The sequence below is a fragment of the Lygodium microphyllum genome, chromosome 6 (genome assembly GCF_053477565.2).
Source record: "Lygodium microphyllum isolate KBCC chromosome 6, Lygodium_microphyllum_v1.1.10, whole genome shotgun sequence".
Classification (NCBI taxonomy): Eukaryota; Viridiplantae; Streptophyta; class Polypodiopsida; order Schizaeales; family Lygodiaceae; genus Lygodium; species Lygodium microphyllum.
In genome coordinates, this window is record NC_141140.1 from 43,779,140 (window position 1) to 43,793,441 (window position 14,302).

Here is a 14,302-nt window from a genome sequence, read left to right on the forward strand (position 1 = left end):
CACGGTACCTCGACAATATACTATCTGTATTTTAGTCTAAGTAAGAGAAGGAGCATACCTGAACCTGCAAATCAACTCCACTATGCTTGTACTCCACATAAAGTTTCTAGAGAATTTCTAAATGCACCTGCATAATCAGACATTAGATGATATGCGAAGACAATGCATCTTATGGGCATCCCCTTTTCCATACCTACCTGCTCATCACCAACTTGCTCTTGATGCACACAAAGATAGTATACTGCATAGAGAGGATGTGATGCCAGTATTGATGCAATTCCAGACCCGATGTTCACAATGGCACCGCACTTGCAATTGAGCAGGCCTGGAAGCACAGTCAGCACGTATGAGGTCGTAGTCAGATTTGCATCGATCGCAACCTCATGGAAGAAGTGGGCGTATGGATAACATTGTCCTACGTTATTGCAGATCAAGATCCCCACATCAAGGCCGGCGATGGCGCTGTCCTTCACCCTAGATCCAAAAGATCCAACACCACAAACTGCACCTACACTAATCTGTACTTCGTCTTTAGGTGTGAGACGCTAGGGTTTCGAGGTTCTCCTACGAGTGACCAATGAGAAAAATGTTGAGGCGGCGGCGAGTTGGAAGCAGAAGCCACAGTCAATGCGATCCACGTAGCCTCACGATGATGACGGCCCAGGAGCCATAGCGGGAGAGATGACGTTGTTAATGGAGTTGCTTGCTTGTTCGACTAGTGAAATGCTTTAATGTTGTGTATTGTTGTCCTTCTTCTTGCAGGCAATGTGGCCACCGTATCATGGAGAGGACTCGCGCCAATGTAAGTTAGTTAGTATTTGAGAAAGTTGATTGAAGCTTTACCTTTGAGGATCCTGTCATTTGAGTGATTCTCCCATATTAAGCCCTTAACATGGAGATAGGTTTAACTTTTTAATGAGGTACATGAGATGTTTAGCAAATGTGCTAAGACTTTGAGACTATGGATCTCATGCAAGATGTATCTTAAATGGGTAATTTGGCATGGAGTAAATACACATATGTTGCAGGCCCACGTTTTGGCGCATACTGAAGAAGCGTTCTACTGAGAGCTTCTCGGCAGACCCTTATACCATTGGCCTTCTCAATGTCACATCATGGCTTTATTATGGACTTATTGCTCCTCACCTATTACCAATAGTCATAGTTTGTGGCATATCTACCATTTTCCAAATGGTATATGTAGTCATCTATTTATTCTTTGCTTCCCACAAACAAAGGGTAAGTCCAACACGTCATCATGTTTTTATCTTTCAAAGCACCACCATATGCATGCATAGCTTTATAGAAACACACTCTCTCACATATATCAATGTATAAACATCCATACACAAAGTAATTCATAGAATGCCTTGAAATCTTCAGTAAGGTCAAACTTATTCAATGATCATGCAGAGGTTACTAAAAAGAAAAGTTTCTTTACTGCAGATAGTAGCCTGACATCTTGTTCTAAGCCTCCTACTTTTTGGTTGTACCTTGATCATTACTCTTCATTTGTGCCATGGAACTATAAGGATCAAAGTTGTGGGTTTAATTTGTTCTATGTTGGCAATTATATCCTATGCATCTCCTCTTACCATAATGGTAATGCTGATCTATTCATTAGAGTTTCTAGACTTTTCCAAATACTTTAAACATCAAGGAACATGAATATGTAAACTCTCTTTTGTTTTTTAATGTTAAGATGAAGACTTAAAAGCTCTCAATATTTTGATATGCTTATAATTTCACAAGTGAATTTGACACAAACAAGAAGTTCTAACATGAAAGCCCTCATAGAACAATAAATATTAATTAGTCTTCTCCATATTTGATACTCTCTACACATCAATTGAGCAAGATTCTTTAGGCTATTAAGAATAGTAATCAATAATTTAGAAAAGGGACAATTGCTTCAAGCAATACAATACTTTAACTTATGTTATTGTGTATTTTTGCACTTTTCCAGGGACAAGTAATCAAAACAAGTAGTGTTGATTTTATGCCTCTCCATTTATCCTTGTTGTTGTTGCTAGTTGGGGGGATATGGTTCACTTATTCAATTGTTATACACGATCTATTCTTTGGGGTAAGTCCATGCAAGTTTCTGACTCATAATTATTTATTTCTACAAATACATGCATGCCCCTCCACGAGCACATCTTACCCACCCACATAGCTCCATGATCACCCACACAAATGCAATATCTATAATGATATATATGTTTCTCTTCATTCATCTCAACATAAATTAAGCTATAAATAACGGAACATCATCAACCAACCATGCAAACATGGGGTGTAAACATGTCCTTACCATGAATCACATGGGGTGTAAACATGTCCTTACCATGAAGCACCCAAGTGACCCGATAGATATTTGAGTGGCCCGATAAATAAGACATGTAAAGATTAGGAAGAGGACTAATCTCAAGCTTGGTCTTACTAGTCAAATCTTTAGACAGTTGGGTGCTCCCATTGGGTTGAGAGTCAACATTTTGTCTCAAAAATATTTGAGTGGTGGCTAATTCATAAGACATGTAAAGATTAGGAAGAGGATCGGAGCTTGGTCTTACTAGTCAAATCATAGACTCGAAGATGTTTCTTACCCCCCTAATGGTATTCAATGCTACTATCTTCCCTTTTCTATATGGACATGTTGGAAGAAGTTAGAGTCTCTTTTCAACTCTTACTGTTGGTGGAAGGGAGTGATTTGCAACATCATAGGATATTCTTATCACTCCTAGGAATTGTAGTGGTGTGTGTCTTGAACCCCTATGTTACAAAGTTGTGAAACTCTTCTTTAGCCTACTCTAAAGATTGAATCAAAACCAAGGCTACTCAAGAGACATGTAATATTCAATTTCCAATTCCATATAATCCAATTTGAAATTCTGTGTCCATTCTATCCATTTCAATGCTTAAATTCTTAATATTCTTAGCATTGAACTCCATTGAAATATGATATCAAGCTCCCAACTTGTTACACTCACATTTTTAAGAGCTCCACACTAGTTTAAGGCAACCTATTTGCACTAGGCAATACATGTGCACCTCATGTAGGTCCATTTTGCTAGTTATACATGGTTTTAGGTACACTTTAGGTCACACGATGGCTTATAAGCTGCCGTCTCACACACACAGAAAATAGTGCACTATAGGAATATTCTTGTCACCGGATTGGAACCTTGCAAGTATGAAAATCTAGTGACAATTGACAAAGATAGGGACAACTAACAAAACTTGCAGTTTAAAGGTAGCTTCTTCTCACCACTAGGAGTTAACCTTGCAAGTAAGAAAAGAGAGTGATAGTTTACAATGGGTTCACTGCACCTAGATCAGCCCATTGGTGCATTGAGACCATAGAAATTAGGGTTTCCACCGTTGGCTACCAAGCATTGCCGCACAAGGAAACATGTGCCCAAAGAACCCTAGACTCCAACTCTGTACTAAGACTATTAGAGTGGGAAAGAGGTGACTCTTTGCCAACTTTGAAATTGAGGCAAGCACCATAAGACAAAAAGGAGTTACAAGAAAAATACAAGGACATACATAGATGGACTCATATTAAGGTTGGTCAACGCGAGACCTTGGAGGGTCTCTAGTTGCACTTGTAACCTTAAAAATCTTGTGTGTCATTTCAACTCAAGGCTAGGTCACCAAAAGTATTAAGCACACATGAATTAGGTATCGATTACACCAAGTAAGTAGTGCACACACACACACACACACCTCCCTCACCAAGAGCACTTATATCTATAATCACTCTCCTTTAGAAAGTAAAGAAGCCTAGGACATCATCGTAACACCATTGAACATGAAAGTCCCATATTGAGACATTTTGTCCCTTATTAAGAAACTAGGTGTAGCACAATAGATCCACGTTCTCATAAGTTCTACACATTTGCTTTAAGTCCCATGTGGGATTGAGACAAGCTCTTAATTCACCTAAGGAGTCTCAGGACTTGCCTACCTAGAGGATAGAAATCACAATTAGTTTGTGGATTCTTGTGACTTGTCTCATGTAATAAACCTAGAGAAGTCCTCTAGTGTTCAACAAAAATTTATGTCCTTGCACATCACTGCTCAATTTTCCCTCAAGAAACCTCAAACTTAGTTGCGCATGAGAATCTCGATTCTACTTCATAGGCAGGTCACCCCTAATAGCAACATAATGCTTGCCTGAGAAATATTACTTTGTAATTAATCATAGGTGAGAGTAGAGAAAATATTGCACTTGGTTCAAAGAGAGTGAGAAGTGGAAGAGAATAAAATGTTGATCCCCTTGCCAATAAGGCATCATCTCACATTAGGCCCCCAAAAATGAAGTTGAGCCTCATATATATCCTACTGAATTTGGAGGATCATGTATTAATAACTCCATCTAATGTTTAGAAAAGCTACCCAAATTATTAGGTCCATCTAGCCATAGATGATTGGTCATCAGGATTGAGGTATTCTCACGTTCCTTGATGGGATTTATTTTACTTATCTAATTAGCAAAGGTACCATACTATTACAACATAAAAAAGCAGCTTCCTTTTATTATCATGTTACATAGGGTCCATTAACACAACATCTAGCACATGACAAACACTTTGGAAAACAACATTCTATTGCACAAAAGATAATATATAAAAACACCATTCCATGAAGTAGTATAAAATCCATCTCCCTACAGAGAAAACAATTGTCTAGCATAGGATATGAGCTTCCAACCCCATAAGATTGGGTTGGATGTGATTATACTACTTCTGTCAACAACACATAGTAGGGAACTTATTAACTTAGAGCCATGATAAGCTTCCCTCAGCATTAAAGGTATCCTATATAATAGGGTCACTTGACCTTTTGCCTTCTCAAGCACTCATGTAATCAAAAACACCTATCTCCTAAAAGATCATGGGATCCCAACCCACTAGTGAGTATTTTGGCATCTTATAGGATGCTAAGGCATATTGGGATGGAAATGCCAATGGCTTGAACTACAATGATATAAATTTTGTCAGATTGTTCCATGAAAAAAAATAATTTTAGAGAATAATTTCAAAATATATGTTATAATTAGACAAAATGATAATTTCATAGAGTAATTTTAAAATATTCGCAATAATGCTTTTTGGGGCCATAAATATAGTCGTTGGGATATGATCTTCACAAGTATATATGAATGGTCTTGCTAAAAATTCATGTGTCTATTATTTCTAAGGGTAGAGAAGGGATATGATAGTGCTCATGAATTTTCTTGAGTTGTTCCAAGATTTTTGGGAGCTTTGAATTACCTCTAAGGCTTGACTTATAGGAATAAGGGCTAAAGCAAGTTAGGACGGATTAGAGGGTAACATAAATAGACTTGTCATGGATGTTACACTTGATGTTTGTTATGACCACAAGATGATACTAGCCAAATAGGTGCCTATAGGAGAAGTTGCTACACAAGATTGCACACATCATAATTTTTGAATTGCCAAATGCATTGCATGATTGAAATCCTCACGGAGAGTACATTAAGATCCTCTAGGGGTTCAGTCTCTCTTGTAGAGATTCAAACCTATGGTTTTTTACCCAACATGGAAGGTTTAAGATGTATAGGAGAGAATAGCCCAACATGCTTTCCTCCCCTCCTTGCTTTTTATAGTACTCTATTTTAATATTGGCCTTGTTGAGCATGTTCTTAGCACAAAAAGCATGCCTTTCTTTTAGCTCTCTTATTTTTTCTCGAAAGATAAATTCAAGATTTTTCCAATCTTAATTTGTTCTTCTTTTCCTCTTGTGTTTTCCTTTTATTATGATGCACTTTCAAAGTTCCATTGAGAATTTGCAAGAGTTTCTACATTGTTTGAATTATTTCACCTACCTTTGAGATTGGTGAGAATTTGATATGCTCCCATCGATACTTTTCTATGGAATTTCTCAACTTCAAACCCTAATAAAATGAGGATATCCAATGAGGATTTCTTTGTTTTGGAGCGCTAATTCTTTGTAAAGGTAATATACTTCCACCCTTGTAAGGCTATTTAGGTGTAGCCTTCTTGTTATTCAAGTCACCTCATAGTGAACCTTAAAGTAGCTTCCCATCTATCATGTTGCAAGCTTCCACATAGAGCTAGCTACAATAGTTGACAATCATTAGAATCCTTGGTACTTATATTTTTGTGTTAAGACATGAACTTTATAAGTTTAGTGCTAGTTTGAAAGGTGATAATATTTCATCATACAACTAGCAATGTAGTTTGCTTTATTTTCTATAGCCACATGTTTTGGGCAATGCAATTTAGCTTTTTCTCAATATGGCTATGGGCTTTGGCTTGGTGGTTCTTTTTTTCCATGTGCATTTCCATGACCAATATGGTCATGCACTTGGTAATGTGCTTTCCTTTTTAATATGGCTATCTAATTTTCATGATGGGGTATATATCATTGTGTGGTTTTCTTGCCATGCACTTTGAATGTTTGCTCTTGTTGCTCATTTGGACAGTAGGGAATATGATGTTAGTGTGTGGAGTTTCTATTTAATCCATTGGTGCAATATGATTTTTTCTCACTAATATAATCATGAGCTTTGCAATAAGATGGATGTCATGGCCATGATATATGCTTGGTCAATGTGGCCATGTACTTTGCTCAACATTGTAAGTGTTATTGTTGCTAAATATTGCAATGACTTTGTTGTTGGGGCCACACAGTTTGTGTTATTCATGTGTACTAAACATCTTTCTTTTAATTTTCTTTTTTGTTATTGTGATTATCTTTCAACAACTATGGTCTTGCTTTTGTGTCAATGTGAAAAGCTTAGCTGTGAGTAAGTATTATACAAATGTAAATGTCTAATCAATGAATATTTATTTACTAATTATACCTAGAAAAATCATGAGATCCAAGTTAACTTGATATAATATCTATAATTCCCTAGTTAGAGGATAGTACTTGCTAGTTATGACTAATAAAAAGTAAAATTTTCTAATTAGGTTGATATTATTACTAGTTATACAATAACTTGCTAGATAATGTTGCTAGATAGGGCTTCAATTTTCTAGATACTATCTAGGAAAAGGATGTTACTAGTTAGAAGAGACTAGTGATGGCAAAATTATCTAGTTATAACTAGAAAATTCTACATTCTTCCTAGTTTGGTTAGTAATCTTCCTAGTTATAATGTGAACTTTCTATATAGTAAGTGGTTTAGAGTTTCTTGTGACCTTTGTCCTTACCTTCTCGAAACCATCATTATCAACTTGAATTGAGAAATAGAGAATTGTGATAAACATCATATTTATCTTATCCTCATTGTACCTTTAATTCCCTATTACATAAAAGTAGGGAATCACATCCTTATAATTCCTTATGTAGGGATTTTCAAAGTAATGTGGGGAATGCTCTATATTCCCTATTATAAGATGTAGGGAACGTAGGGACTTTCAAAGGAATGTAGGGAATGCTCTATATTCCCTATTATAAGATGTAGGGAATGTAATTTCCTAGTTATAGATGGGGAATACGTACTTGTCTACATAGGAAATATTGGAGAATTTCCTATATTTCACCAAATTGCCTATGTGGGGAACGATTGAAAGTTCCTTGTGTCTTTGAAAACTTTGACCGTTTCTCTTTCTCCTCCTTTAGCTTCTTGCACCTTAGAAGACTAAAAGGTCCCCCTTGATGCATCGAGTCCCACGTTGCCACATGGGATTCGCGCGGGGGATTCGTGATTGTCGCTCGATGCAGGGATGCTTAGCAAGATGGGAGTAAAAGATGATGAATATTTGAAGTAAAAGAATAGCTAGAACTCACATTCGTTCAAATACAGGTGAAGACACGATAATATGAAATTGGAAACAAGAGTTTCCATCTATACACGATCCAATTTACCAAATTCTTAATTTGATGCATTCATGAATAATTTTCATAAATCTTTCTCAAAGATATTCAAGGCTTCTTGCTTACAAGAGAGGGTAGTTCTACCATGTTTAAGTATGAAAGGAGAGCAATTAAAGTGAAGGAACTACCAAATATGATCCCAAAGGAAGAGATAAAACCTTTTTCCTTGAAGACAAATTGATCACAATCTTCCTTTAGAATTTCTTCTTAAGAGATGTCACCACTTTGCAATATAAGGAAGAAAAAAAAATTGTGATAGATTCATCTTTAACACTCCTTTGTGGTGGCAGGGACATCATATTATCCTCAAATAGAAGCCTTCAATCTTGAGACATATTCTGATACATATCATCCTTCCAAAGGTGACATTTTAGTAAACTCATAAAGCTCCAGAACCTAGTTCTGACTTGAAACTTCGTTGCAATTTAACAGAATACGGCGGCGGGGTGGAGCTGACCAGCATCAGCAGAAATTTGGGTGAGATAAGAAGCAAAGCAACAAGCCTTCTGTGTTGAAGAGTAGCTGAAGGTGACTATAGTGATCTCTGTGACAAAAAGGTGGCCGAACCATAAAGTATATTCACGTAGAAGATAAAAGCCCTAGCTTGGTAGCAGAGAATGACGACCGGGAGTTCATTGCTCATGCGAAGAGGTAACAAAACATCCTTCATTCGAATCAGTCAAGGCCGCAGGGCAATCATGATCTCATGAAATAGGGGTGCCATATTCAAGCAGGATGACGTGTTTAAGAAATCAAGAAGTAGAGGAATATTAGGAAGGGCTACCGAAATCGTACTTCGTCTTGTCACTTTCCTGCAATCACATTTGCTAAAGCCATCGAGTTTGCTGATGCCGTCCGCTTCGTTGATAGTCTCATCCTCATCTTCAGGACCATGTCCGCAGCTTCAACACTCCTTTGTCGTCTTCTGAAGAGGTCGTCGATTGTCGTCAGCTTCGGTTCTTGTCTTCGACTTCCTTCATCTTCAACTGCGTCACCATCCGTTCCTTCGAACTGCAATAAGTTCTCCTCTAAGTTCTCCTCCTCCGTCGTCAGTGCTGTTTGTCGCAGGTTCCCATAGCCGCAGGACTTCGTCACCTACAGATCCATGCTCTCAGAGCCTTTCAAGATCAGTCGGCTTGTTTCTAGCAGTTGCAATCAATAATCAAATGGCATTCCCTGCAAATACTGCAGCATGAGCAGGTCTCTGATCGCTTAACCCCTGGCGAAAACCATGCTGGCCAACGTTAGCGATCATCATCTCGTATTTTGCTTCCAGACTTATCACGCTTCCAGACTCATTTTCTCGAATTCTCGAATTTTGGCGGGCTACCCTTTTCGATTGGCTTTCTTCATCTTTCTTTTCAGTATGTTGCTCTCCCAAAAAGCTGGTTGTTTACCTCCCAAAAGACGTTGGCTCTTTTATCTCCCAAAAATAGGCCCTTTAGCTCTCGGCCTCTGAACTCGCGCCTTTTCCATGTTCCATGATAGCACCATTTTAGCCATGCACCATCTCCTCATGTCATTCCAAAAAGCTAAGCCATGCATAGCCCTAAAAGGATGACATTTCCACCAAATAATCTTCCGTGTGTCACTTACCTCCTTTTAGTCCACATCATAGCACTTTAGATCTTCACTTATTTAGCTATTGGACTAGCTAAAGGACTAGTCTAAGCAAATGGAAGAACTTGCAAAAGACATAAGTGTGATATCACCAAACTCAAACTTCACAATCTAGGTGTTTTATATCTGAACAAGTGGCATTATGACATCCACCACATCATTAGGTAGTTGCCCTAACACTACTATATTTGGAGCTTTCAACGAAGGATGGGAATCGGCACAACAATATCTGCACTTAACACGTCAATGGTCATTATGATCCTCACATGGCCACTAACTTATCACTTATTATATTTAGTTTGTTGCCCCAACTTACATCTAGCATAATTATAGCATCAATCAATTAATGTAGCTAGTTATGCACTGTTTGACTCGGTATGCAACTTTTCTTTATGTTGTCGGCATATCTATACTTTGTGTACATTGTATTGTATATAAAAGAATAAGAAGAAACCAACAAAAAAACTTTTTGGTCTCCATGATCTCTCTTCTTGTATTCTTGAGTAAGCCTTACCTTATGTGTATGGTGTGTGTTTGGCATAGTATCTCAAGCCCCTCAACATGCGATTTGTGACAACAATGACAATGGATAGAAGTCTTACAAGAATATGACTTTGAAATCACTTATAAATCTCATACGGAAAATGTTGTTATGAATGCCTTTTGTCGCAAATCATTTTACAATATCCTCATCTCAAAGGAACTCTCTAAGGCAAGATCTCTAACACCTTTGGTATCAATGCTTACTAAAACAATCATAGAAACGGAAAAAGAAGAAGAGATTAGGTATCCAAAGTATCAATATATGATAAAAGAAATCCTATTCAAAGAGATAAACCCTACGAACAAGCTCAAGTATCTAAAATTCACTACACAAGGAGGTCCTCTCTACTTTATGATAATACACTTCATCCCAAGGAGTCAAGATCTCAAGAAAAATATACTTTTGGAAGCTTATGATTCCCTATTCTTAGGACACCTTGGCTATGTAAAGACTCTCAATGTTATAAGAAGATGCTTTCATTGGGAAATGCTCAAAGAAGATGTGCTTAAATATGTCGATGAATACCTAAGCTATCAACAAAGTGCATTAAGATATCACAAACGCTCTAACCTCTTACATCCCGCAAATGAAGTGGAAATTTATCAGCATGGATTTTGTAGTTGGACTATGCTCTGACTACGCTCTATCCAAGGAGCATATAATTCAATTCTAATGATTGTAGATATGCTCATTAAGGTTGCTCAACCAAGACTATTAGATATCGCAAGGCTCTTTGTGAAATAAATCTTTAAGCTACATGGTTTACTTAAGAGCATCGTGAGTGATTGTGATTCTCTTTTTACTTCTCACTTTTGAAATACCTTGTTTGAGACCATTAGTACCCAACTCTGTTTTAACACACACTACAACAAAAAGGCCTCATAGATGCACATTTAGACGTGTTTTTTGAATATAGAGAAATTCTTACGGGCGCGTCTATCCGCCCATTTATTTGCGCGTCTACCATTTCGCGTCTATAATCGCATGTATCAACGAATTTACACGCACAAATAGACACGCAATAGATGCACATATACATGTGCATATAGACACGCTGGTAGACGCGCTTTTACAAGCACTGGTAGACGCGAACGGAAAACAAAAAATGTCATTTTTTTAAGAAAGATATTTAATTTCTTTTTTAAATTTGAATTATGAAGCGCGTGTAGTCTGCATTATAGATGTGCGTATAAACGCAAATTTTCTGCAATTTAGACACGCGGACAGACGCACAAAGCAGTAGGCTCAAAGAGATATCATAATATACAAGAAAAGAAGGCCTTATGAGGAGGTATGGTGCTCCTCTACGAATTTGAAGAGGAAACATCTTCGCTAATACCACCATGGCTACTAGCGTCGCTATCCCCCTCCTCGCTATGCTCCACATTCGGCTTCGCCTACACACACAAAAGATCAGGGTTTCTTACATAGACAAGGTGGAGAAAAAGTTATAATTAGCAATGCTTTTAATAGGAAAGTAAGAAAAACATACCTCCTCTGGCTGTCAAATCCTCATGGCCCGGTTGTATTGGTCCTCAGTGATGAGACCCTCCTCATAAAACTGAAGCCATGTCGCTGCGCGGTTATGGCCTCGATGGTAACCTACCTCTCTAGGAGTAGGTGTCCTACCAACGATGGTAGTCTGTAAAACATTTAGAGATATACAAACAATTATGAGTCACAATATATTAGACTAAAATATATAAAGAATTGAAAGAAATATAAATTTAAAAATTTTAGAAATCAAAATATACTTACAAACTCTGCCTCCTACGACTCTCTGCCGCTCGATCCATAATGCGATGATCCCATGGTTTCCATTTGGATCCGTCGCGCATCTGGGTGCTGGCGACTCTTCACTTTCTCAGCTGCTTTCTTCTTGGCTTTCTTCCACTCTATGCGGTGGCACATAGGTGGTTGGCTATAGGCTCCACGCCCCTCCTCCAACCTCTGTAGTGAGTCCCTGGCCCGTGTCATGAGGTGGGATCTTTTGTTGTGAAGCATATCCCTCACATTTGTACGTCCCCAATCATCCGAGAATCGCTGACCCTCAGGATTTGGGTATCTCCTATGGACTGCCCTCAACACCTCCTGCCACAAGCCGCTTTTCTGATTTTTGAAGGCAACGAAACAATCTTTATACATCGCATGCACGACGCTCCTCATCTACGCCATTACATCCCTTCCCTCATCATCATGAAAGATGCCACCAGCATTTGTAACTCTATAGTACTGGCATACAACCTCCTCTACGTGATCTACTGGTGAGGGTGATCGCTCGCCACCTCCTAGGCAACCCCCAAACAAGCCTCGTCCTCCCCCTCGACTCTCCCTCCTCCCTCTCTGTCAACTACCCTTTGTCTCGCTGGACGCACGAGCTTCTGCAGATGCTTGTGCTTTAGCCGATGCACGTGGAGCACGTGGAATACCTGCATGTGGAGTACCTGCATGTGGAGTTTGGGAAGTAGTGCCAGGCAAAGACGTCAGAGGCATCCCAGACATGACACTGAACACCTCGTCCGTTGTGGGAGAGCGGCCAAGGTGTCTGGTCATCTTTCCCATGAAGTCTTCCCTACTAGGAAAACCTCCAAAAAATGAATTGACCCCCCTGCCAAAGGAGGCCAATGTATCATTCATGCGATCCACATCCAAGTCATTTCTAGATGAACCAAGATACGATATCTGCAAAAAAAACACAGGAAAAAGATAAATTTATTTGCATACAAAAAATCATATATTACCTATATTTTCAAAGAGCTTTCTTTAGACATTGAGCATAACACTTAAGTGCTAATGCTTCTCTTAAATAAGAAAACTGATAAACACAAACATGGGATTGGTCACATTCATCATTGCAAAAATATATTGTTTACTATCAGAACTGGGAGACCTGGCGCGTGTATCCCCGCGTCTAAATTGCAGGTTAGACGCGCCCTCAAACGCGCTCCAAAGTGAACCTTCTGTCAAACGCATCTATCTGTGCATCTAAGATGCAGCACAGACGCGCTGTGAGACGCACATTCCAAGTTAATGCGCGTGTATAATCGCATGTAGACTGCAGGTCAACCTTCTGTGCAGCGCGTGTATCATCGTGTGTACACTGCAGAGCACATGTGCAAGCACACGGGCACTAAGACGCACCCTCAAACGCTATGAGAGGAAATATTTTTCATGTCTATGTCTGTGTCTACACTGAGATGTAGACGCGCTATCAGACCCGCTCGGTCGGTCGATTTTAGGCCGACGACCGCCATTGATGATTTATAAAATGCAATACATAATGGAATCACAAATCGTAAATACACAGACAGAGCAGAGAGAGGAAGATAGAAACAAAGAGAGAGAGAGAGAGAGAGAGAGAGAGAGAGAGAGACTCACCTTGGGTGTTTGGTGTGGCGGGTGGTGGCACTTCTTCCTTCTCCTTCTTCCTCTCCTTGGTAAGTTACCCTCCCTTGATGCTTGCTTGCTTGCTGCTTCTTCTTCTTCTCCTCTTTCTTGTTCTCTCTTTCTTCCTCTCCTTGGCTTTTCTTTTTCCATTCTTGTGTGTTTGAAATGAAAGAAGAGGTGAGCCATGAGGAGGTGAGGCATGAAGAGACTAGGTGAGGCGTGAAGAGACTGCATGTCGGCTAAACTCAAGCTTCAGAACCACAAAAAACGCAGGAAAAGAAAGGTGCAGTTTGAAAAGAAATGATTTAAGTATGGTTTGAATTTTGATGTGTGCGTCTATTTTTGCGTGTATATGCGCGTCTATTGTTCAGATTGACGCGAGTATAGACGCGAACATAGACGCAGAAATAGATGCCAATATAGACGCATAGGTAAACACGGATATAAACGCGCATTTGGGCTTTATCATAATTTTTTGTTTTAAAGATAAGTTTTGATAGTGAATTCTTATCGTAAGTTTTAATGTATTTATGATGATTTTGTGTATTTAAAATTGAGATCTTATGTAAACATATGAATGACAAATATTTTGATGTTGTCATGAATTAGGTTTAATCATGTCAACGTCGTCATCACCTAGTGCGGTGCAAGCTGATGAGTCAATGAGCACATCCTCAAGTGAGGATGAAACATTGCGTTTTCATAATCGAGATGCATGGCTACGACGAAAAATTAAATGCATGTGTTATCGTTGTCGAGGGTGTATTTTTCGAGCACGTCGAATTGCAATGTCAAACCTCAGCTTGTATGGAGAATGGGACCGAGAAAAATTACCGGTATTCATTGTTTTTTTTACCACTAAGATTGCATGTCTAT

General features: G+C 38.8%; 1 protein-coding gene across 1 annotated transcript; it reads left to right on the plus strand.

Moving 5' to 3' along the window:
• The first annotated feature begins 456 nt into the window (after window positions 1-456).
• Window positions 457-8,356, plus strand: LOC148034508 (bidirectional sugar transporter SWEET6a-like). The gene is made up of 7 exons (XM_087680674.1): window positions 457-520; window positions 763-802; window positions 1,029-1,107; window positions 1,205-1,239; window positions 1,533-1,602; window positions 1,967-2,019; window positions 8,308-8,356. Exons 1-7 carry the CDS (start codon window positions 457-459, stop codon window positions 8,354-8,356), a joined length of 390 nt encoding a protein of 129 aa, XP_087536800.1.
• Window positions 8,357-14,302: the final 5,946 nt, after the last annotated feature.